At 40.2% G+C, this 25,310-nt stretch overlaps 1 protein-coding gene across 1 annotated transcript in view; it reads right to left on the bottom strand.

Annotated features, from left to right (window-relative positions):
• Positions 1-25,310, bottom strand: part of WDR27 (WD repeat domain 27) — a 2,477,832-nt gene that overhangs the window by 2,327,181 nt on the left and 125,341 nt on the right. Inside the window, exon 3 of the mRNA XM_044072816.1 lies at positions 21,066-21,207. Within this exon, the coding sequence (XP_043928751.1) occupies positions 21,066-21,207 (142 nt within the window). The remainder of the gene's footprint in view (positions 1-21,065; positions 21,208-25,310) is intronic.

Here is a 25,310-nt window from a genome sequence, read left to right as displayed (position 1 = left end):
AAGAAATATATCAATAAACAACAAAAGGCTAGAAAAAAATGGAAGAAGCTTTAAACAGGTACACAAATGAGCTGACCAAACTGCAAACATCAGAGGTCAAAATGAAGAAAAGGCTAGCTGAGTATGAGGCTGCTCAAGAAGAGATGTTTAAAAAAATGGTAGAATTTTATAGAACAGCACATGTAGGGAAACCCAAAGATATTCTTCTGCACCAGAGAAACTGGAAGGAACAGACTGTTTTCATTTTATGAAAGCAAAAATAAGCAACCGGGCTGGAATTCCAAAGATGGAGCTGTTAAATGAAAGGCACATCATGTTTATGCTCCAAACCTAACCATGAGAAAACAACACATATCTTCAATGGTAAAGATGCAATGTTACCAGCAGAAAGAGTTGATTCTGACAAAACTGTGGCAGAAGGACAAAGTACTAAAAGTGGGAGACCATAGAGTGTTTGTAGAAAATGATTAGTCACTGTATAGCAGGCAGAAGAGGAGTAAATTTATTCCAGCAATCTGAATGTCAAGAAGTAGGTGTGAGATTCAAGCTGCTGTATCCAGCTATTTTCAGAATATTTTTCCTGGAGGGTTGAAATCATTTTTTGGTGCAGAACATGATAAGGCGGAAATCCAAAAGTTTGTCCGACCGAAGGGGATTCTGCTACTTATTCTTCACTTTTGACTACAAAGCATAGAGTTAACTGTGTAAAGTGTCATTCTTAATTATTATTTTATACATTATGATATACTTCATGCTATAAGGTTTCAGATATTTTGAGTGTTAACGGGGATACAAAAGTAATCAGGTGCCCTTATTTTTCCTTTTTATTTTCCAACAATACCTCTTTCTTCAAATAGCTAGGGAAATAATGTTTTCTGAAAGCATCGTTGTTTATGATTTGGAGAGGGAATAAAAAGATAAGACAAAACACACCAGCACTTAGTGGAAGTTGAAGTATTGCTACTACATGGCATGCAGCACATGGATAATAACCATTATAGTTTAATCTATGAAATGCAAATTGTGCTGTCAATCTGGGGACACAATCGCCTGTTTTAAGGGCTGTACTATTAGAGTATCGAGCGACCTGTACATCACATTACTCTGATTGGAGCCATGAATGTCTCCAGCAGGGTGTTAATGTATGGTTTCTAATGCTTTATGAATACATATTAGCTGCCGTCAAGTTTGGGCTTTAATCTTTAACTCATTATGGCCATCATTACACTCAATTAAGTTTGTTTTTTCTAAAATACAAAAAACAAAAAAAAAAAAAAAAAAAAAAAAAATAATATAGCTATATATATATATATATATATATATATATATATATATATATATATATATATATATATATATATATGCATGCACATTATGTCATGTATGCTTGTGTGTGCGTGTGAGTGTAGCGCGCATGAAAGTGAGATTGAGTGAATAGCATTACACCCTTTACACTTTTTAAGCTTCACTTTGCTGTTTAGCGTAAAAGTAATAAAAAGAAAAAGTGTACATGCGTTGTTGTGTTTGTTATGCTGTGTTGTCTGTGTGTATGCGTGCATGCATACAAAGGCAACTATGTATGTATGTGCATGCATGATGAAGAATGAGAGTGATCAACCAGTGGCAAACAGTAGCAGCATTAAAGAGGTTTGCATACCTTTTCACCTCTTAGCTCAAGAAAGCCTGAAATAAAGGGAACAAAGGTTCAACAATAGGAAATTGCTCTTATAAAATTACAAAGTTGCTTGAATAACAAGATTTGTGTTAGCATGCATTTTCTGAAGTGCAAGTTTGTGTGTGTGTGTGTGTGTGTGTGTGTGTGTGTGTGTGTGTGTGTGTGTGTGTGTGAGAGAGAGAGAGAGAGAGAGAGAGAGAGAGAGAGAGACTGTGTGTGTGTGTGTGTGAGAGACAGACAAACTCAGATTGATTGACCACTGGTTACAGTAGTAAAAAGGTTTGCATACCTCTCAACCCGTTAGCTCAAGAAATCTGGATAAAGACTAAAATAAAGGGGGACAAAGGCCTGAAAATAGGATGAGATTTTAAATATCACTCATAAAATTACAAAGTTGCTTAAATAACAGGACTTGTGTTAGCATGCATTTTCTGAAGGAAATAAAATCTGAAACTCAAACGAATGCCTTTATTTAGTGACTTTAGACCTCAATGACTACCAATAAACCACACATTTTTGGAGTAAGGGACCAAAAAATAAATAACTGGATATTTTTGAAAATGTTAAATTGTTTATGTAAAATACTTCCTTCAACATCATTTACATATACTAAAGCAAGTTTGAAACATTAGGCGGAGGAACTATTTTACATCAAAAAATATATAAAACATAAAATTCAAATAAAAAAAGAAGTCAAAGACAACAATTTTGCAGACAGCCCATTTCTAAGTGCAATAATGCCTTCCATGATGTGTGTTACTGTATAAATAATGCCCTTCCAGAGATGTAAAGGCCTGAAGCCTGCAGTGTTGGGCATCACAACACCCTGTGTGGACGTTATTTACACAGTAACACACCCCCCAGTTGTAAAAAAAAGAAAGAAAGTAATAGAAAGTAAAATAAAATAAAATAAAAAAGATCGCAAGTAACGGACCTTCGCGCATGCGTGCTAGCAGCATTTCCGATATCCAGATTGCTGCTGAACCAGTCTGGAGCATGCGCAGACTGTATCAGCAGCAGTTAGGATTAAGAAGCATTCAAGTGCAGAGATCCCAGAAGTCTATGCAGTTGTAATGTCACTGGAAAGGGATCGGACTCGGACTGCAACATCGGCAGACTGGGAGTCTTGTTGGAGAAGGACATCTCGCGGGGCTTTCTAGTGCAAGGAAGGACTTAGTGCTCCAACGAATGAAGTTAGCAATGGAAGGATTTAGTGCTGCAAGGAATGAACAAAGCTAGCAATGAATGGACCACTCCCAGGTGTGTGTGTGTGTGTGTGTGTGTGTGTGTGTGTGTGTGTGTGTGTGTGTGTGTGTGTGTAAAAAATGCCCCAGGTGCTACATGGTGGTGGGTAGAGAATAAGGCTTGAAACCTGTACCTTGGGCCCAGGTGGCAAGAGCCTGAATTCCCTACCCACCACCATTTGTAAAAATGTTGCAGATTGTTCCCTCATACTTGTTCTGTTCCTCATAAAATCTGTGGTTTCTGTATTTTTGTGTCATTGCAAAGCCAGTAGTGCATTGGTGCAGTGGTAGCATTGTTGCCTGACAGCTACATGTTCTCTGGTTTGATTCTTGGCTGGGGTGCCTTACCTTCTGTGTGGAGTCTGTATGCCCTCCCTGTTTTTGTTTCCTCTAGTGTCCTCCGATCTTACAAAGACATGTGTCTGTCTGGAGTGTTTCTCCCTGGGCCTCTGCTAAAAATTAGCTTTTGTTCCAAGTCAGAGTTTCCTGGTTAACAAATGTTAAAAATGACACGCATTTGAATATCAGACTTCATATTCTTCAGAAAGTGCATGGTAACACAAAAGCTTTTATTCTAGCAATTTTCTAAGTGTATAAGATGGATATTTGAAATTTGTCCCTATTTTTGGGACTGTATTCCCCCATTATTGGCTTCATCCAGGTTTTGTGCTAAGGTTGAGAGCTATGGTAAGAACCGAATTCACTGAATATGTTTGGGGGCTATATTCCCCGTTACTGGCTTTGTCCAGGTGTTTTTTGCTAAGAGGTTGAGAGCTATGGTGAGAACTGAATTCGCTGAATGTTTGGGGGCTGTATTCACACATTATTGGCTTTGTTCAGGTGTTTAGTGCTAAGAGGTTGACAGCTGTGCTATGGTGAGAACTGAATTCACCAAATGGTAGCCATTTAAGTTTCAGTCTTCCTCTTTCACAAAACAGCAGATTTGGCATAGTGGTATGTTGCTCTGACTGTTTTGCACAGGGTCCTGGGTTTAAGGCTTGACAGTGAAATGTATAGTGGTAACACAGCATTTTATTCTAGCAACTTTCCAACGTTATACAAGCAATGTTTAAAAAGTGTCCCTGGTTTTTGAGCTTTTGCCCCCCCCCCCAATAAACTTTGGCTTTTTCCAGATTTCTTTGTGCTGCAAAGTTCAGAGATACAACTGAGTGAGTAGATTTTACAAGGTGCTGAGAGCTGCAGGGGAGCAAAAGTTTAGTGCTGCTTATGCTGAGTCTGCTTGCATTGTTAATAGCACAACAGATAGTATACTTGCTTTTGATGCAGAAGACTGTGGGTTCTACTCCCAACCTCAAGTCTTTATTAGAGACAGGTAGTGGTTGTAATACTAAACATGACAAAAAATGTGGAAGTAGACCATGTGGGAGGTGTTCCTATTGTTCATATACATTACAAGATTCTTCTATTTCCCTTGACAATAAAAATAAAAGTCATGTTTTCTTAAAAAGTGGCAGTTGTTGTTCCAGCAAGTTAGTTTACATAGCCATCTGCAATACCTGTTCTTCCTTCTATGTAGGTAAGACAGAGAGAATGTTTAAAACTAGAATATATGAACATCTCTATGATATCAAAAATAAAAAATATACTAATGCTTTATATAAGCATAGCATTGTATGCAATGGTTATTTATGTTTTAAGTTTGGTATACTTGAATTTGTAACAGTTGAAGCAAGGGGTGGTGATTGGCAAAATGCATTATATAAGAAAGAGTTACTGTGGCAGTTAAGATTAGCTGCTGATTATCCACCAGGGCTTAATGAGCATATTACTATAATGCCAATTCTCAAAGAAAAGGCAAATCTAGTTTAGTAGTGTTAACAATGTTTGTTATATCCAAGTGCTTTTGTGATAATATTCTTGTATGCTTTTTTGCTTATGTTATGTGGATATGGTTATTTCTGATGAAATTATCTGTTTCTTTGCACCTAACTCCTGCTTGTATATTCCAGTATGTTCATTTTCCATCAATGGAATTGGTTGGTTTAGAACCAATGGCAGACCAGCAACTTGTATTTAAATGTAAAATTCACAATGACAACTTGTTCTGAAGAAGTCATACTAATTGATGAAAGCGCTTAACCTGGTTGTTTTATTATTTTTTAACATTAAATAAGGATTGTGGACTCGCAACGCTGTGCTCTTTTATTTTTCTTGGTTTGGCTTGAGCACTTATAGCACCATTTTTTATATTGTCTACTCCCACAGTAGATAGATGCATTGCTGATACTGTACTGTGTTGCAAAAGGGGTAGATGCTGCACTCCTTTTTGGTGAAGATACCTAGTAACTATGAACCTGTTATCAGTTTGCCATCCATTCCCTATTGCAATATTGCTAGCTTATCATTTTTTTAGTGTAAGATAGGCAATTTATTCCTCAAGGGTAACATGCACTTTATTTGTAGATGAAACAATGAAATACAACGTTGTTTGCTAGGAGCAACCTCTTCATTAGTTACAGACTTCTTTAATGTGGAATTGTTTAGATGACTTTTACTTCTTCAGAGATTGTGCATATGATACTAGTGGACCGTAGAAGTTTGAGTAGACTTTTATGATGGAAATGTTCTGAATTGGGCAGTTTTGTCATTACTGGTGCATGAATTTTGTTTCATTGTTTACTGGTAAAATTTCAAAACACCCTCTAAAACTGTACTGTATTGTACAAGGAATATAATTTAATACAATCAGGAAGGTGTATGAAAGAGCATGTGTATGTTTCATGTGCAAGGGGCCTGTTATTTGAAAACAGCCCAAACCCAAAGTTAATCTGCCACTGGTAAAATGTATTTTCTTTGAATGTGGGTTTCAATGCTGTTTCAGTGATTGTGAGCTTTCAAGGGCAGAGAAGTTTTAATGCCAAGTCTGTTCTCATTGTGAGACTGCATTGCTTTGTTTAGCAGATATGATATCTATTAGTGTTTGCGCTATAAAATGCAAAATAAAACTTTTAAATGAAGTCCAAATCATAAATCGTAAAGCAGTATGCACATTAGTGTTTATGGTAAATGGGGTGAAATAGCCAAGTAATGGTTCATTGGAATGGCTGCAGGGAGGGAAGCTCCATTCGACCATGATTTTGTGAGGGGGGGAAGGGCAGCAAACTCAAAGACAGCCCCGGCTGAACTATACCTCTCAACTGTCCAGATTTTTGCAGAATGAATAGATTTTTGCTTCTTATTTTTCATTTGTTCCTCATAAAATTTGTGGTTTTCTGTCAAATCATTTAGGAATGAAGTCACTAAATAATGACAGACACTGAGTTTCAGACTTCATAACCTTCAGAAAAATGCATGCTAAAGCAAGACCTGTTATTCGATCAACTGTCTCAATTTATACAAGAGCAATTTTTAGTACTGTTTATATGTTCCCCCCATATATTTGACCTTGTCCAGATTTCCTGCATTAACAGGTTGAGAGGTACATGCAAATAAATTGCTTTATAGAATTAGGCATATCCAAACCTCTAAACTGTCCCCGATTTTGGCTCAAAATGTTGCTCTTCTCCTAATAATCCCTCTGCAAAATGGCAATTTTGGAAGAAAACATGGAGGGTTTACAATTAATAAATAACTGTAATAATCAGTTATAGATTACTTTTATTTCAGAAATGCATGTAGATTCTTTTATTTTGTCAGCTGCTCAAGTTAGCAGTACTAATATTAAAAAGTGTCCCTTCTTTGACAGGTTCCCAGCTGTATTGTGTGGCTATTTTATATTTTTGAATCACATTTTTGGTCCATTTTTCATAAAATTGTGTTTTTTTTGGCAAATCATTAAAGACTGAAGTTAGAAAATAATGACAGACATTTCAGTTTCAGATTTCATACCCTTCAGAAAATTCATACTAATGCAAGACCTACTATTCTATTATCTTTCTAAGTTTATAAGAGCAATATTTAAAAATTATCCTTATTTTTGGGCCTTTGTCCCACTTCTATGTATGGCTTTGTCCAGATTTCTTGCTCTGAGGTTGAGAGGTATGACAAATGTGTCAAAGCCATCACAGTCAGCCAGAGACATTTCAAATTGTGACATACTTGTTGCACCCCACTCCCCCATGTAGTGACTCTGGATGTGTCCAAGCAAGGCAAGGAGCAGTTATGCAGTGTAAATGTGCAGACTATCCCCCCATCCAAGGTAGACACAAGTACTACAATGGCTTTTCATCTGTCCTTGATTTTGCAGAATGTTCTGGTTTCTGTCATATTTTATACTGTTGATTTATGCTTATTATTATTCAGAAAGTGCCTGTTGCTCTGTGTTTAAGTAGCAGTGCTTTAATGACCATCTGGTAAGCTTGTCTGAGATTGTAAGATGCAAGTAAGTTTTAATAAGCATAATGTTAAAAAAGTGCCAACATTGAAAGCCTTTCTGTTGTTCATAGGTTCATATAGGGCATTTATAAGCCTAGCCAGAATGTGTTTGGCTCGCCACCCATTTTAAATTTATTTTGCTATGCCCTTTTCGAGGTTAGTATACTGTGCCTCTGTCTAACAGTGACACAGAAGTGATAATCCACTCATCAAGATTCTCTTGAAGAGAGCTGAGGGGACTCTGCCTAACCTGGACTGGGATTTTATTCCAGAGGTGTGATTATGTGTTTGGTTTGCTGTCGTGGTAGGTCTATGTGAGGACTGCATCTCTCACATGTTGGAATTTGTTGGACAACTGGTAACTTAAATATATTGTTGCCTTGCAGAGAATACTTACATAAACTAGATAACATATAAGCCTTGGGTATTGAAATGCATATGACAGTATTTGTAATAAAGGACAGGATTACATTATTTTAAGAGCTCATTATAGGCTTTACCTGCAAACTAAACAGAATGCCAATCTATCGTGTGATCCATATCCTGTGCAGTAATCCTTTAAGCAATGTATGTTGAGCTTGTTTCCGGTTTGCTTTTCATTTTTTACTTTGATCATGTTTTCCCCATGAAACAAGTAGATAGTTGTTGTCAGGCAGCAGGTCTTTTTGGATAAGAAACATTTTTACAAGTGGGGGTATCACAGAGATTGCTACTTTCAGCATGTTACTTGGTACTTTAATAAAGCTGAATATAAATTATAATTAGAACTGGAGTACAAGGAGAAGTGGTTTGAGTTGAGTGCTGCTTGTTTTTTCTTATACTTGATTTTGACTAGCATTCCAGTAATGTATTTAAAAAGTAATTTATTTTTTCATGCCTCATAACCATTTTGTTTCCATCTAGATATTAAGTAAGCTGTCGTGCAGCCAATGGATTGAAATATGTTTTTTCTTCTACACTTCATTTTGTCTTGATTAAACTCTTATAATGATGGTTTGGCACCCAGGGCAGAGTATTTAATTAAAGTTACAGTTTTTGTGGTTTTGAGCATAGCTCCTCCACTTTCTAGTTGGCCACACCCATTCCCATTGGCCCCACCCATTCAGCTGTCTCCTGCAGTCCCCCTTTGATTTGAAGTCACCAGCCGCCACTGGTACACAGTTTTGTGTGTTAGCAGTAAGTTATTACATTTTGGGGGGGATTGTTTGAGGGTTTTCATTAAAAAAAGTCTTATAAGATGTTGCATAGCTCCAAATGAATATGGTAAGAAACAACTGTATAAAAGATCAAACATGCAGCAAAGTCTAAAAGATTTAGGATCTTTGCCTTGAAGTGTTTGTATAGGTATTTATATACCCCAAGAAGACTCCAAAGAATTTTTCCTCAGTTAGATTACAAATGTTGGAGGTGTGATGGGGATGAATGAGGTAAATGGGAACATATTTCTACGGAGTATAATGAATTAGCAGACTTTAAAAATTTCATGCAGACTACTCTTTCTGAAACACTAGGTGAGCAAATGATGTAACAAGGGAATGAATTGCTGAGCTGTGATACAGAATCAGAATAGACTAGACACAGTAAGGCCTTGATTAGTTTAATTCTGGTGGCTACCAAAAAATCAGTTACTAGAAAATGGAAATCAAGGTCTACACCAACTGTACTAGATGTAGTGAATATAGTAACAGAGATAAAACAAATGGAAGTAGGATCTTTAGGAAAGGGTAGGAGTGAATTGCATAGAATAATGGGAATTGTGGGAAGAATATATGTAGAATAATGTTTTGGAGGAGGAATGAGGTTTAAGGGAAGAAAGGAATTCAATGAGCCATATGATGTTTGATGGACAATAACTGGATAGATTATAAACTATGTATAATGTTTGCAACTAAAAAATATGTCAATGTGGTTTGTTTTCATTTATATAAATGTATAACTGCCTATGTCATAAGTGATAATTTTATAAATAAGTTTCTTTTTTTAAAAAAATGAAAGAAACATCATCAGTCTTCTAGGCCTTTTTGTATGCAGTCCTAGAACAGAATCTAGCCATTTGATTATTCAAAGAGCAGGCAAAGAGGTCTGCTTTAGGAACTCCCCACAGTTGGATCAAATCATGGAATATCCCCTGATCTAGCTTCCATTCGTGAGGGTTTTCCCAAGTCCTGCTCAACTTGTCTGCTGCACATCTTAGTTCTGATTGAATGTAGGATGCCTGCAGAGTGATAGTCTACTGTGCTGGGCCTGCAAATGGAGTATGATCTGGTTCGTACTTGCTTGCTGATGTACCACCTGACTGTGGTATTATCTGTTACAACTTTAAGAGGTCCTGGGGCCCAAAGATAATTCAGAGAGTTGAGTACCATGATTAGGACAAGCATCTGTTTTATATTTATGTGCTTGCATCTGTCCTTGGTGTCCCACACACCTTGGACTTTTATCCCACCTGAAACTGCTCCCCAAGCAAAGTCCTAGGCTTCTGCAGTGACTGACTGTTTTAGAACAGGGAGGGAGAAGGGGAGACCTGGATTAAGGGATGGCGAAGGGAAGACCTGGATTAAAGGATATCTGTTGTCTCAGCCAAGTGACTTCTCTTCTAACAAACCCCAGCACTGGGATTTAAAGAAAATAAAGGTGGTAGAATCAAAGACACTACAGGTACATATCTTACTGTACCTTTTTCATGTGTAGTCTTGCCAGGAGTATCATCAGAATCACAGAAGCCATGAGACCCAAAACCCTGAGGTATTCCAGCAAAGTGAACCAAGTCCAAGTGGAAAACTCTCAAAACACATCTACATATAGATTTTTTTTTCCATGGAAGAAAATCTCTGAATTGTGCAGTCTAGTTGAAACCCCAGAAATAAATCCTGTGAGAAGGAGTCAAGAAAGACTTTTGAATGATCTCTTGGAATCCCAGCTTACATAAAAGATTGATCACCCAAGACAGAGAAAGAGAGATTCCTGACACTTTGAAAAACATTCTGCCAAGATATGCAAGTCATCTAAATATGACAAAAATGTGGATACCCTGTAGTCTGCAATAAGCTACAACTGGAGCTAGACACTTTCTGAACACTCTTGGTGTAGTGGATAGTCCAATGGGTAAGGCAGGGAAAAGATAATGTGATCCAGACACACAAAACCTTAAGAAACACCTGAAATCTGGATTAATACAGATGTGATGATAAACATTTTTTAATCTAGTGAGACCAGGAAACTTGAATAAGGAAGAAGAGGTAACAGGTTGTGAAGTGACATCATTTTAAATTGGGGCACTATCACAAACAGGTTTAGGAAAGAAAGAAAGATCCAGAACTGGTCTCCAAACATTTTCATTCTTTGGCACTAAAACATCCTTGAATAAACTCCTGTCCCTCCTGGGAAGGAATAACTGGTTCTATCACTCCCTGGGACTGTTTGTGATGAAGGACAGGTGGAAATAAAAGTCTGGACTGGAAAATGAACACTTATCCCCTGGAAAGGAATAATTTCCTCCCACTGCCATCTGTAACCTTGGTGAATGGTCTTCAGAAACCATTTGTCTGAAATTATCTGTTGCCAAAGAGAAAACTGGAGATTCAGACTTTCTGGAAGACAAAATAGGGTATCAGGGTAGGATAAGGGAATAACATCTGTTAACTAGTCATTCTGACTTATTGGACTGCCATTGGTTCTGGGAGTTTCCAGAATTCTTCTTCTTGGAACCCCTTTGCCATTTAAATGTCTGTTCACCTGCATTTTGTGGAGACTGTTTATTTTGCTTCTTACCAAAAACTGGATGAGGAGTTAGAGAATCCCTTGGAAATTTTGGAAAGAGAGGGATGAAAAAGCTTAGATATACTCTGTATTAGCTTACCTTTTTCATCACATATTTTGATCACCTCTGCAGAGGGGCCAGAAATTAAATCTCCATCCAAAAGGGAATTTAAAATCTCATTTTTATCATCATCTGGGATGGCCTACCAGGCAAACAGATTCAAAACAGCATCACTAGACATAGCTCTTGAAGAGGTATCGACAAAGTCACACACATGCATGCACACACACACACACACACACACACACGCGCACGCACGCACTCGCACACGCACACGCACACTGTATACAGTGGGTAGTGACTTGAACAATAGAAGAAATTGAATTATTCAAAGCAGATTTTTCCTCACAAGAAAAAACTGAAGGAAAAACATTCCTCATACTTTCACAAATGGTTGGGACAAACCTTAGCATATGAGCCTGACAATTCTAAATTCTGAAAATCAAAGTTGCAATGTATAATCAATACAAGTGTTAAGAATTCACAATCATTTGGAACTTTGAATGTACTCAAAATTTCACTTCTCAAAGTTGCAAAAGCATACATTTTTCCCATGATCAATAACTCTCCAATCCTTATCAGAAATAGTAAGACTGGAATTAAGTGTTTAGTAGCAGAAGTATTTACGAAAGCTATAGCTGCTGTATTATGTTTAGAAAGGGTGTATAAAGACTTAAAAGACTGAGGAATTTTACACATCCTATCTGCCGTCTTCAGGGCAGCTGGCTGACTGCCAGGAAAATTGCTGGCAATAATACACACATCCTCCAATGTAACAAAACTGGAGAAATGGTTCCAGGATCTAGAAATTCCTTCTGTAGCAGCTCATATTATTTTCTAAGGAACTGAGAAACATCAATGTTCTCCCACTGAAAATACTGGCACATTCTGATTGTAGTCTCGGAGAAAGAGAAATCCCCACAGGCAGAATCAGAAATTGAGCTCTCCTCGGAGTATGAATCAGAACTCAGGAGAAACCATGCATCTTCCCCTTCATCCTCCTATCCAAATTCAGAATCTTGACTCTCTTCAGGAAAGGAATTATCCTTCTTTCTTTTACAGGAAACAACCTTACAAGAAGGATCACTAGCCTGAACTAAACTCTGAGCCAGACCCAGTAAACAACTCCTGTCTAAGGAAATTTGAGGAGGAGCAGATATATGCTTAGTTTTCTGCTTCTTTTTGACAGGAAAAATAGGGTCAACAGTGTTATTAGTGCAGCGGCAGCTTTCCTAGGGCTGGACACAGCATTCTGGCAAAACAGGAAAGCCTTCCCTGTTACCTCTCCCAGAACTGCAAGAGTGACTATCCCTTGCACACTGATGGGACCCCAACAGCTGCAGAGGATGCGGCTAATCCCTGCTCCATAGTGGCTGTAGGTGCTACACCAGAGGGATTCTGGGCAAAAGATGAATGGTCTGAAGTACAACAAATAGCCACAGCTGTGTCAACCACTTGTGGCAAATATAAATTGCTAGCCTGCTGTGATTGCAAAGGCTGTTTGCTTAACTTTTCTTTTTTTCTGGCTGAAAGAAGGACCAACCATGGAACTGACAATTTGTTCCATGGTCAAGCCAAAAATGGTGCCTCTTTCCTGTGGAGAACAAGCAACAATACTGGTAAAAAATAAAGTCTTTAAAAGTCAGTTTTTCCCAAATAAACTCAGTAAAAATCACTTTAAAATACGTTGCCAGCCCCACACAATTTCTCCTCAGAAAAAAAATGTTTTCAGTTACTACAAACAACTTTTAAACTGACAAGAAAAAAAGGGTGCTTCAGTTTAAAAGAACAATACAGTCTCATGACAGTCTGTTAGAACACAGATGCCTAGTTTTAAAATAACTTTCCTTTAGAAGAAAGTATAAAGAATAAGCAAAAATATTAAATTTAAGTTTTTTCCCCAAAGGGAACTTCTCTGTCTAGCAAAGGAACAGAACAAGCAAATCATTGATCCTAAAAAGCCTGAGATGAGCACACTCTTCAGCGGTAGTAAATCTCTGAAGGGCTTGGTACCCAAACTTGTCTTTTAGTCAGCTCATCTCAGCATGAGCTACCTGATAGTTTAGACATGTGGTAGTTGCTCTGAAGCTTTGGAAGCTGACTGGCTGTTATATCCTTAGCACAATATAACCCATATAGCTAAGGCTACTGCAGCAGTGATCAATATAATGAACATGTACTGTGAAGAACTCTTAAATCCAGTGGATGTGCCTTCCTCTGAGTAGGTAGAGCAAGAAACACCTAATAGGAAAACACCTATTTCTATCAAGAAGGTCAATGTGATGATTAAACTATGCTGTGTCAAGGCTGAAGCAGTCTCATGGTTAATATGCCTTTTCACTGCTGTATGGAAGGTGGGGACAGGATTTGGCAAATGTGATGCGATACATTTTCAAAAATGAAGATAAGAGGATATGTTTAAATTATAGAGAAATTATGTTCCTCAGCTTCTGTAGAAAAGCCTATGCCAGGATGCTGGAGACTTCATTCAACAGTCAAGCCTCTAATTCTGGAAGAGGAATGCAGATTCCATCCTGCCAGTGAAACAGTGGATTAATAAAATAGAAGTGTTAGTTGTCTTCTTCTGTCCCTTTGCTGTTGTCTTCTTCTCGCCTTCTTGCTCCCTCTAGAGCTGTCCGAAAAAAGAGCGACCCTCGGCTCCGGCAAGGACTCGAGGCTCCTCTATAGGCACGAGTTACCTCCCGAGAGTTACCTCCCCTAACCTTTGTAAGCTAACCCAAAACATAATAGAAAAACTATATAACAAAAAAACTAATAAAAACAAAGAGAAGACAGGCCACCTCTGACTCAGGGAAGAACATTACACCTACATCCCTGATTCAGGAATAGTAAAAAGTAAAGAGGTGGTAGAAAGAGGGTACAATCACAGCTCCTCACAATCACAGAGGGTAGGGAGGTGGGGGCCAGGGGAAGGAGACAAAGAACATGGATAACTAACAGAGGAACATAACTACATAACTTGTTATGTTGTCTATCTCTATCTATATCTATTGTAACTTATCAGCGACCCTGTCCCTTCCAGCGTCCTAGCACCTAACGCCGGGCGGCCCTAAGAACAAGTACAACTAGAGAACAGTGGAACAAGAGCTTGCTAGCTAAATCTGAAATATAATGAGAAAGTAAAGTGTGAGGAAGTGAACCCGGTAGTGCAAATATGGTGTCTAAAAACAAGTCCAATTGGGAAAAAAGCTCTGGGAAGGCTAAAGAAGGGCCTTAGGTGGTGCTTTTGGACTTTGGTTTCTATTTTGGGGGAAATCAAAGATGTTAGCCATCAAGAAAATCAGATACTGAAACTAGAAAGTCCTTTCTGCCTTCATGGGGAGACACCCTCTTGGTCAGATTTTCTGAATTGTTTGTTCTATCTTTTCTAAACCTCAATTTTCTGATGAACATCAGGCAGTGTAATTTTTTTGTTCAGATCATTGATTTATATTCAAAAAATTGGGGAGGTCCATCAGAAAAGTTTAGGATTGGCGGTCGAGACTACCTTTAGCAAAAGTTGGGTTCATTCATGGAAGCATTTATGTCCTTATGAAAATGACCCTATCCCTGTATACATATAGATAATAAGAAGTGAGTGCTGAGAAGTTCTGAAACTCTTCTAGAGCAACCATAAGAAGCTGATATGAGCTTCTTCCAAAGGAACAGGAGGACTTGGAAGGAAGGAGGGAGAAAGAGAAGAAATGAGAGAACTATTTAGGTCCCAAAGGAAGGAGGATTATTTCTTAGGGGAGGTTTATAGGAGGTCTGAGAAAAAAAATGAAACAAAAATGCTTTACAAAGCAAGGCAGATTCAAAGACATCAGAAATACCCACAAGAAAAATAGGAAAAGCTTGAAAAATTTCTTTTTTGAACTTTGGGAGATGAATAGAGTGGAAGAGTTCAGGAAAAAATGGAAACGGTTGGAAGGATGGAATGGAAGGATCTATGTGTCTTTATGTGAGTCCATGAAAGCGTTTCCACAAAAAGCGTTTCCACTTCAGGAATAGAGGAACTATCAAAATATAAAAAGGAAAGTGAGGAGATAAGTGAGAGAGGGAGCCTGGCTAAAGGACCTGGGAGGAACCAAGCAGTGAGGTTCAGAGGAGAGAGAGGGGAGGCGTGACTGACTGCCTGGATCAAAAAAAAAAAAGATCCTAGGTCCAGATGCCATGCAGTGCAATAGAAATTGATGTGTGAGGGGGACCCACACCTGTCGAGGCCAGTAAGGAGCAATGAGGCCTTTGGACGATAGGGGGGAAGGAGGAAATCTTCTTAGTCTGCTGAGGAAATGCATAAAAAAGGAGAAGGGGCCTGCTTCTTGGCACTTGCTGGAAAATGCTGGGTTGGCCTGGTAAAGGGAATGAGTGACTGGCAAAAAGCACTTGAGGATAGCTCTCTGTAGAGAGAGAGAGGAGACCCCAGGAGGAAATGCATACTCTCACTCGGGCAGTCTCGAGGATTGGCGTCCACTTGTGAATGGCTCTGCTCAGGAATCCCCTGTAATTCGAAATCGCCCATTGCCACAATCTGCTGAGTGCTTACAGACAAGGGGTGCTTCCTTGACTCCGCCTTGTTTGTTGATGTAAGTCTTTCAGAGACCACTTGTCTGTCTGGATGGGATCATCTCCTGGACATTCGCAATGTCTGAAGGGCTCCTTGGCGCAAAAAAGCACTCTGAACCTCTGAGAAAGAAATAAAAAGGGTGCCACAATTTGAGTGCCATGTGCCCTGGACCGTCCTGCCGGTTGGTTGCCCCCTGTGCAGGGTGCTCCCTGCCAGATAATTGAACCAGGATTACCAAACGTGAGGGGTCTCACCAAGGTCTTGAAGAACAGAGCCACACCAGCACATTTCTCATCTGAGATGATTTATGATCATGTGTGATGGTTGATTTGTGCGGGTGTGATGTTGCCTGGTAATGCCATTGGAAGATAGGATCCGCATGTGGAATCTGGTAACGACGCCGGAGGGGTGGCAGAAGGTTATAATGACACAGAGTGAGAACCAACACCAATTTGACATTTCTGCTTGATTTTGTTGTTGTTGAAAGCAGTAGTTGAAACTGTGCAGATGTCTTTTATTCTTTGATGTGTTAGTCTTGCAGACATAGTCTTCTGGCTAATGGAGCAAGCTGCATAAGTAATAGTACGATTAAATGCGACAAAACCAGGCTGGCTTTTATTAATTTGTTGTTGAAAAGGAGTGAGACCCCTAATCCCTGGCATGGAGATATTTGAAGGATGTGGTAGTCAGGGGGAACATGTCAAATATGGAAACAACTAGCTACCTGGTGGAGTCTCAGGTGAAGGACCAAAGCTAACAGACTTTAGTACACCGAGGAAATACGGGTGAGACAAAGGCAGGGCCCTGAATTGAAAATGACTGGTGACTGGTTCCCAGCCTGGGGAGCTTTCTTTCTTGTCTGGCAATTATGAAACACCTGGGATCCTTACTCGTCTCGTCCACCTTCTATCCTTTCATACATTTGTGAGGGACACCAGGGGGCAGTGAGTGAGTGAAATCTTTGTTGCCCTCTTGAAAATGACAGGTTCCCAGCCTGATCCCTTGTCTTCTTGGCGTTCCTTGTTTTTGGAACTAAACGAACCTTGAGTAGATTCGGAGCCTTTCTGGTCTGCTGGATCTGGCTGAATTGCTCTTTTTTGCAGCAGTTTTGAAATTTTAAAACCTGGACCATTTGAGCAGGTGGACTGAGACATCTGGAAAGGATTTGGATGGGGATCCCTCCGAGGGGGATAAATATAGATTCGGATCCTTGACTGTCTATTGAACTGTGGGAATTGAGGCTTGTGGGCAGTTTTGAAACAATCTGTGACTGCCTCGAACCTTTGAGCAGGTGAAAAGGCTGGAGGATGCTGAAATTGGATTGCTTCTGAGGAAAGGGGATTGCCTTGGTTCTCCCCTGCCTCGAGGCGTCTACCATTGTTGACCATATAGCCTCTGCCTCTCTGCCGAAGCGACCTTGCCCCCTGCAAAGTCCCTTGCCCCTTTCAGGTTTTTTCTCAAGGGATGCTTTAGGAACTTGTCAGAGAAAGGGTGAAAAGCGGACTCCGGCGGCAAAAGGTCAGCGGCCGACAGATCACTCTATCAGACTCCGCCTCCTGCCTCTGGCGGCTTGACTGCTGATCCCAAACATCTCATAGGGGAGAACATCTTGAACACATTCATAAAAGGTGCATAAGGCACAGGCATAGAAGCCTGAAAGCGGCCTCCGAGCCCCGGACCCTACTCGCTCCATCCTAGCAGCGTAGAAAGGAGGCATGGAGGTTGGCTATGGAGTTAAGGGTGGCTGCGGAGTTAGTGAAATCTCTCTTACCTTCGCAGCCTGTAGGATCCTTTCAACTCATGCCTTCGCTTCTTTGATCAAGTCAATGAAATTGAAAGTGAAATGGCACAGGGTATTCAGCCGATAAATGCTCGCTGGCGAAACAGACTATCCACTTCTTGCACATGGATCCGATTCCTTTGTCCTTGTTAGGTGGATGGACAGGTACTGAAGCTCAGTTCCTCCTTCCTAGTGGCAGCAGCTACCCACCATAGCATCACAGAACTCCTTTTGTCATGGTGCCGAGGTCTTTGAGGGTCTCTCTGGGGGTGGGGTCCACTGAATCGAGGGCCTCCACATGCACACAGCTACCTGAGGGGGGGGGGGGAGACAACACGAGGAGGGAAAGGCGAGCCAACTCCTCAAGGTACAGATTCAGATCCTCCCCAGGCTGAGGGGCTGGCCATTTCCCTCTGTTTGAGTCAGAAAATCTGTCTCAGATGTGTCAATGTCAGGTGATCTGTGTGAATCATCTAAACACTTCCTCTTCTCAATTCTTCGGTAAATTCAAAGGCTCTTCCGAGGGCTCTTCCTGCCAGAGGGTCTCTGAGGAAGAGGGAATCGAGGAGGGGTTCCCTGAGGTTGGAGGGAGGGCGGTCGGAGGGAGGAGCTGACGGAGCTACCGGTGAGGGAGTTGAGCCAGAGTGATGCGAGCTGAGCTGTGGAGAGGGGCAGACTCTAACACACTCCGCGTGACCTCAGCCAGACTGTCCTCTGAAGCCAGAGGTCCCGCTGGAGCTGAGCTCCGAGGGTGATGGCTCCCGAGGGGCTCCGAGGCTCCGTCGGGCCCGAACGGCTCCCAGAGAGAAGAGAGGTCGGGGAAAGTCAGCCGAGGCCCGATCTCCGGCGAGAATCCAGAAGAAAATCGGCGCCGAGCGAGATCGGAGCCGACGAGAACCCGGCGGCGGGCCGACAGTCTCGGTTCCGGCTCCGGTCTCCGAGCAGTCACCGTTCGGCGCCCTGGGAGTCGGAGGAGGAATATGGGCTGGAGCAGGTCAGGACAGGGCGGCATGAGCTGATGGTAGGGGCTTGAGTCGACTGACTCAGGGGCTAGTGACTTGAAAGTGTCAACTGATGACCTGCCTACCGAGATGCGTGGGCTGACCCAGACAGGAGAGAGATTCAGACAGCAGAGGACAGCAGGAGAGAATGAGGAATGAGCGAGCCAAGTAGTGGACGGCTTCGGCTCTTCCTCCGGGGGAAGGTCTGGTTCTACTGCCTCGGCGGGCCTCCAGGGAATTCTGGGCTGTCGCTCGGCGGTAACCAGGACAAGCCGAGCTGTGAACTCGCCGGCTCAGATAGGCTTATTCCACTTTTAACTTTGTCTCTAGGTCGGCCGAGGGACCTAGAAGGGGTAAGAGAGCTTCCAAGGGCTTCAGGGAATCCTCAGGCTTAAAGAAGAGGACCCAGGATCAACTTTTTTTTTTTCTGCAGGACTCCTGGGCTGAAGCCATGGCATACAGCACAGGAGGAGTACTGCACAAAGCAAAAACCCCAGGCAAAGAAGTGTGACCGTCTGTCCGTCTGTCAGAGACATTTTCTGACAGCATCACACTGCTGAAACCTCTGAAGACTGTCTTACTACATCTTTATACAAAAAGAATATATTTAAACCTAAATAATATTTTAAGTATGCTAAAAAACCAAAAACAACAAGCGGTGAAAAACCAACAAAAACCAACACTACCGAGCAAGGCAGCGTAACTCTCCTTTCTGGCCTAGCATTGTAGCATGGGGAGCCTCGGGAGGAGGCGGTGGAACCAACTCTCCAGAGCTTTTAGAGTAGTCGGTCGCGCCGAGGGCTCTGAAACCCACTGCCCTTACACTGAAGAGTCTGCAAGTACTGCCTACATGTGTTTTATGATCATAAGGAAATCTATTAACACACATACCAGAAAGTCCTATGAGCAGTGTTACAAAACTATGAGGTGCCAGGGCCACTGCTGCATGCCATTCAGTCCTTATATTCTCATTGTTAAGTAGAATATATTCAAGATGAGCACAGGACTCTGTCAAATGTTATGTTCCATTTTGTTTTCTAATCATGATTTTTATAGGTCATATATCAAGGAGCAGCCAAGATCTAAACAGTATCAGGTCTTAGGATGTGATAGTTTCATCTCTTTTGTTAGTAAATGATACTGTACATACGTCTCAGCTTCTTAGGGCAAAAAAATCTGAACAAAGCCTGACAGAATGGGGGGACAAAGGCACAAAAATAGGGACAGATTTTAAATACTGCTCTTAAAAACTTAGAAAGTTGCTAGAAAAACAGGATTTGTCTTAGCATGCATTTTTCTGAAGGGTATGAAGTCTGAAACACAAGTGACTTCAGTCCTCAGAGCATCCCAGTAATTTTCCAGAAAATCATACATTTTATGAGGAACAGACCAAAAGTCTGAGGCAAAAATCTGGATATTCTGCAAAAATCAGGACAGTTGAGAGGTATGATTACTGTCCTCTTAGCATATACTGATCTCCAGTGCACACTGTAATGCTTCAGTACTGACTGTGAATTGGGTAGGATGAAAATCAGCACCTCTATACCAAAGTTTATGGTTCTCTCTCAGTATAGTGGATAATACTCTGCAAGTGAGAGGCAGCAACTACCTTGAGTACTTATTCAGGAATGAAGGTAGACAAATTTGAAAGACTGATCAGCAGGTGGGTGCAGGAGTAAAATAAGTGTATGTGTTGTACTAAACTGTGATGCTAAAGTAAGAACTGAGTCATAAGATGAAGTTCTTAATTTAAAGCTTAGTTTATATCCTCATCTTCACCTATGGGCATGAGGTTTGGGTAGTGACAAAAAGGGTAAGACTGCAGATATAAAAGCAAAAATGAGGTTTCTTCACAGTGTAACTGGCCATAATCAAAGTAATACAGTGAGGAGTTAAGCAACCTGGGAGGATCTCAGAGTATGGCCACATATTCACCAGGTTGAGAGGAGTCATTTGAGGTGGCTAGTCTCTCATGGGATGTGTACTAAACATGGGCCACTGGAAGGAAGCCCCGTGGCAGATACAGGGCATAGTGGAGAGATTACATTTGAGGATCCCACAGAATGACATGGAGAGTGCTGCTGGGGATAGGATATTCAAGCATACTTTTGCTTACCTTGCTACCACCATGACCTTCATTAGGATGAGATGTTTAGAAAATGGATGGACAGAAGGAAGGAAGGAGGGATGGATGGATGGATGGATCTGCCAGTTTAATGTGCTTGAAGGGCTTTCACTTAGTAAATATCTGGATTAATCAGAACAATGAATCTTACAGTTCTGATTTCAACATGTCAAAAAAAATTTACAGCAATCACCATCTTTGGGGAAGGCTTAAAGTAGCAACTGCTGTCTTTCTCAATGATGAACTATGCTACACACATTTGATTTTTACTTTCAAAAATATTTCTGATCCATTTGCAAGCACTGTACAGTACAGCTGCAGTTTGATTTTCAGTTGCATTATGCCCTTTTACCTAATAATGCTTTTTCTTTGTGACTTTTTCTGAAACGCTTTATATAATTTTACCATAGAGCACACAGATTTTCATGACTGATGGTAACCTGAAGTAATAGCATAAAGGATTCTGTGTGACCCTGTACAGACATAGAATAAATATAATACATTACTAGAGTGCATACCTTGAATAGCTTTGTTTCTGCATTCATTAACACTCCAAATAATGACATAATCTTCAGAAGCTGAACAAACCAATAATGGCTCTTTTTTTTGTCCAAACGTTACAGCTGTAATTGGCTCATGATGACCCAACAAGTGCAGAGGCTGATGAAAAATAAATACATAATCAAAAACATTTTACTCCCTTGAAACTTTAAAAAAATGTGCAAAGTAAATTGCTTAAATAACAAGCTACAGTGTTAAGATTAGAAAACTCAAAGCATCACAAGGGTGCTTTTGAGGCTCTTGCAATCCGGTCAATAAGATGTTAAATTTAAGATCATCAAAAAAGTGTGTTTGATTCTGATAAGAACACTTCAAGAGAGGGAGCTGATTTACAGACAAAACAAAACAGTTTCAAATATTAGCTGATGTCAAATTAAAATAATGTTTAATTTCTGATTAAGTTTAAATAAAAAGCTGGACATATTTCTGGTGTTAATTTGTCATCGATATCTGTTTAATCAATACAAGTGTTAAAGAGTTCACAATCATTTGGAATTTTGTATGTACTCACAATGTCACTTCTCAACCACCTGTAATTAAATGAATACAAGCCCAACAATTGCACCCCATCTTTGTTTCCAAAACTTCTCATGTTAACAGTTTGCTTAAAAAGTCTTTGTACACTTTCTAGGAGTTTATTACAGTAAACTCTCGGTTAACCGGCATCCATGGGGATTGGTAGATGCCAGATAACTGTAGTTTCTGGTTGCTTGAGAGTTACTATTAAAAATAGGCCTGACTAATACTGTACCCCATACTATTTGTTTGGTTTGACTTGTTCTTAGGTTCTGGAAAGAGGGAATTTATTCCTATCTTCCTTTTTAAAACTCTAAAACTCTAAAAACGTAAAGTATGTTTCTGCATGGGGGGGGGACAGAAAGTGTAACACATGAAAAGGTGTATTGTATTTCTTCGATTTTTTTTTTCTGGTTGCTTGAGTTAGCTGAGAGTTTACTGTATCAGAAAAAAACTAAAGAACAAATTATTATAGTTTAACTCTTTCTAACCGGACTAGTATGTAAAGATAATAGTACTGTCTCTTTTCTGGAATATATAGTTTTCAGATTGGTTTTCATAAATATAAAGCATTCTCTCCAAATAACTGCAGCATTCTCACAGAATGACGGTGATGTAGAAACAATGACTGTAACACCCAATTTGCTTGGAGAATTCAGCCTTCAATAACTGATGGGGTTTATCATGCAGCACATGTTCATCTCGGCAGATAGAAGATTCCCAGGGTACAGAAGCACCACTCCTTCCCACTATACCTCACACTTCTTTCCCCCACTTCTCAATTTACTACCAAGCCAAGAAAGCAAGACCAAGAATATTGCAACAAACCTTCGTCCACACAATACTAGAGGATGAAAGGAGAGGAGAGGAGAGGAGAGTAATGAGCGTACCTTTCAACTGCCCAGATTTTCACAAAATGTCCAGATTGTTGCCTCAAAGGTTTAGTCTGGTCCTCATAAAATTTTTGGTTTTCTGGCAAATTACTGGGATGATCTGAGGAATGAAATTAGTAAATAATGTTGTACAGTTGCGTTTCGGACCTCATATCCTTTAGAAAATACATACCCTGTTATTCTAGCAACTTTCTAAGATTATAAGACCAATACTTAAAATCTGTCCCATTTGTGGGCATTTATACCCCCACTATAGCAAGCTTTGTCCTGATTTCTTGGGCTAAGAGGTTGAGAGGTATGGTAATGAGGACTGAATTCTCTCGGCAGATCTGTCATTATGTTAAGTACATAAATTTCACACCTGCTAAGGAGATTCAGTCTTTGTTAACTGACAGGATGGAGTCCATAGCTAATCATCCTGGGCGGACAGAGTCCCTAGCAAATATGCCTGGAGTGGCTGATTTGGGGAAACTTACCCATGAACTCTGCAGCCCAGCAGAGAAGTAGACTTAAGTAAAATGCTGAGCAATCTGATGAATTGTGAACCTCAAATATAAGTATCCAATAAGGTGCCCCTGTTGTAGAAACTCTGCTGAGAAGGGCTCCGAAGAGCAATGTCCACCAGGAGTTCAAACAGTAACCAGGACAGATTCCATTATGGATGACGGCCTGCTGACTTCCTGACAACAGACTTCCAGAAGAGGTGTAAGACACTTGCACAAAAATAGATGACCTGTAGTACAGTATTAGCAAGGATCTATTTGCAGTTCCTCCATCAGAAGTCACCACATGTATGTAAGAGAAGATGCACTCAAGGAGGGTAACACATCTGCAAAACATCTGTGGCACGCAAGTTAAAAATCTAACTCAGCACAATTCATTGCTCCACAATTGCTCCAAAGAGACAAGAGGCCCTTCTCCCAAAGCAGTTCCATGTAGCTACTTTAGCCCAGCACAGGGAAAAGTCCCAAAAAGTCACAATGCTGGTCTGAAGGAAGTCAGTTGTCTGTGAGGAAACCTGCATAAAGCATGAACACAACATAAACCTACAATCTTCTGTAGGGCAGTATAGCACCAATAAAGAAGCCACTAGAACTGCAGATGGGTTACCATACAACCTAAAAGGAAAACTATCTGTAAAAATATTCCTGACACACAGTCCCATGCCAAGGAACAAGGACATGGAAAGATAATCCAACGCACATATAACTGATACCATTGCATACAGCTATAGAACCTTTTGAATATATAAAAGCCATTAATATATATGGATATAGAACACAGCCTGATGCCTAGATGTACATCATAGGTAGGACACAGAAAGGACTCATAAGACCAAAAATGGGATATCTTCTACAAGTTATTTCTAGTACTCCCTATAGCCAGTCAGGGCATGTTAGTGTGCCAGAAGACTACTAGAACACGTAACAGAGAATGCCATGCTGCCAAAACAATCAACATCTTAGAAACAATATGCAAAATAAAAAAATCAAGGCAAATTTCCTGAAATTCCATGTTCCAACAGCACGATCCAGTTCAAGGCAAGGGCCAAAGAACATTTATTCCAAACATAAAATTCCACCTATCCAGCCTATATGTCTATCTCCTAAATCAATACTTCAAGACTGGAGGAGGGCTGGGTTTGAAAAATACCAACATATCTTCAAGATGTAGCACATCAGTCTGGTAGAGCCTTTGGAAGGGAAAATCCTATGGAGATTAGAATCATAAACGTTGGTATCAGACTTAGTGCAAACACCCAAATGATCCATAACAAAATGATAATGGGACCCAGGCAATCATGTCCTGAAGACATAACACACTGCTGCACAGGAGTTGCAAGTCCAACAGCAAATCAGAAAAAGGACAGCTCCATGTATCAAAAAGCCCTGCACCCTTGGGTTGATACGATGGTTAATGTTTTGACCCCACAGATAAATAACAAATTACAGGGTTTGATTTTGACCTCTGGATGTTGGCTAGGCTTCTAATAATCTGCAGACTGATATCCCAGTATTTACCTATGAACCCTCGTCTTATCCCTGCTGAAAATTAGGGAACATATATCCACAACACAGTCTCATCTGACTTCTGAAACTCATTGTAAAGAAGGCAAGATGATAATTTTTGAGTAACCTGAGAAGCAACAAGTTTAGCCAGTAGACTGCAGAGTCTAAACAGGAATAGTGATAAGTGCTACACAGGGGAAGCACTGGAATGGAGTTATATCTGTAAAGATCTCCTGTCTAGTAATAAAAGGAGAAGCAGACCCTATTTGACATATGGAATGCAATAACTTGCTCAAGGGCCAAGGCCAGCTACCATCTGGAGATGGACAGAACTACAAAAAGGGTCCTGCCCCCTATATCAGCTTCCCTTGACTCATCCATTATGACAAGGAGGAAGATGCAAAAGGCAGCTTCAAAACATAAGCAAAGCTTAGACAGATTACCTTTAAAGGATATATGATTCTTGCAGAGTCTCATTATCAAACTAAGATAAGAGGCACGATGATAGTATGGAGAAAAACATTACCAATACCTAAAATCATTGATACCTATGCAGATAAGAATGGCATGCTATGCTTAGTAGTTTTAGAGATAAACAAAAGATATGTACATTAGTAAACTCTTACTGGATACCTGGTTTTGGAGCAATTACAGCAAATAAACAGCTGGAGTTAATAATTTCCAAATCCAAAGGTGAAATAATACATGCTGGAGACTTTAATTGTCTCCTTTCTGATAAAGATACTACAAAAAAAGATAATTTTAAAGCATCTTCTGCAGCAAA

The sequence above is a fragment of the Protopterus annectens genome, chromosome 1.part0 (genome assembly GCF_019279795.1).
Source record: "Protopterus annectens isolate FY-2018-M chromosome 1.part0, PAN1.0, whole genome shotgun sequence".
Taxonomy (NCBI): Eukaryota; Metazoa; Chordata; order Ceratodontiformes; family Protopteridae; genus Protopterus; species Protopterus annectens.
The sequence above is the reverse complement of the archived record's forward strand: the minus strand, read 5'-3'. Positions and strand labels throughout refer to the sequence as shown.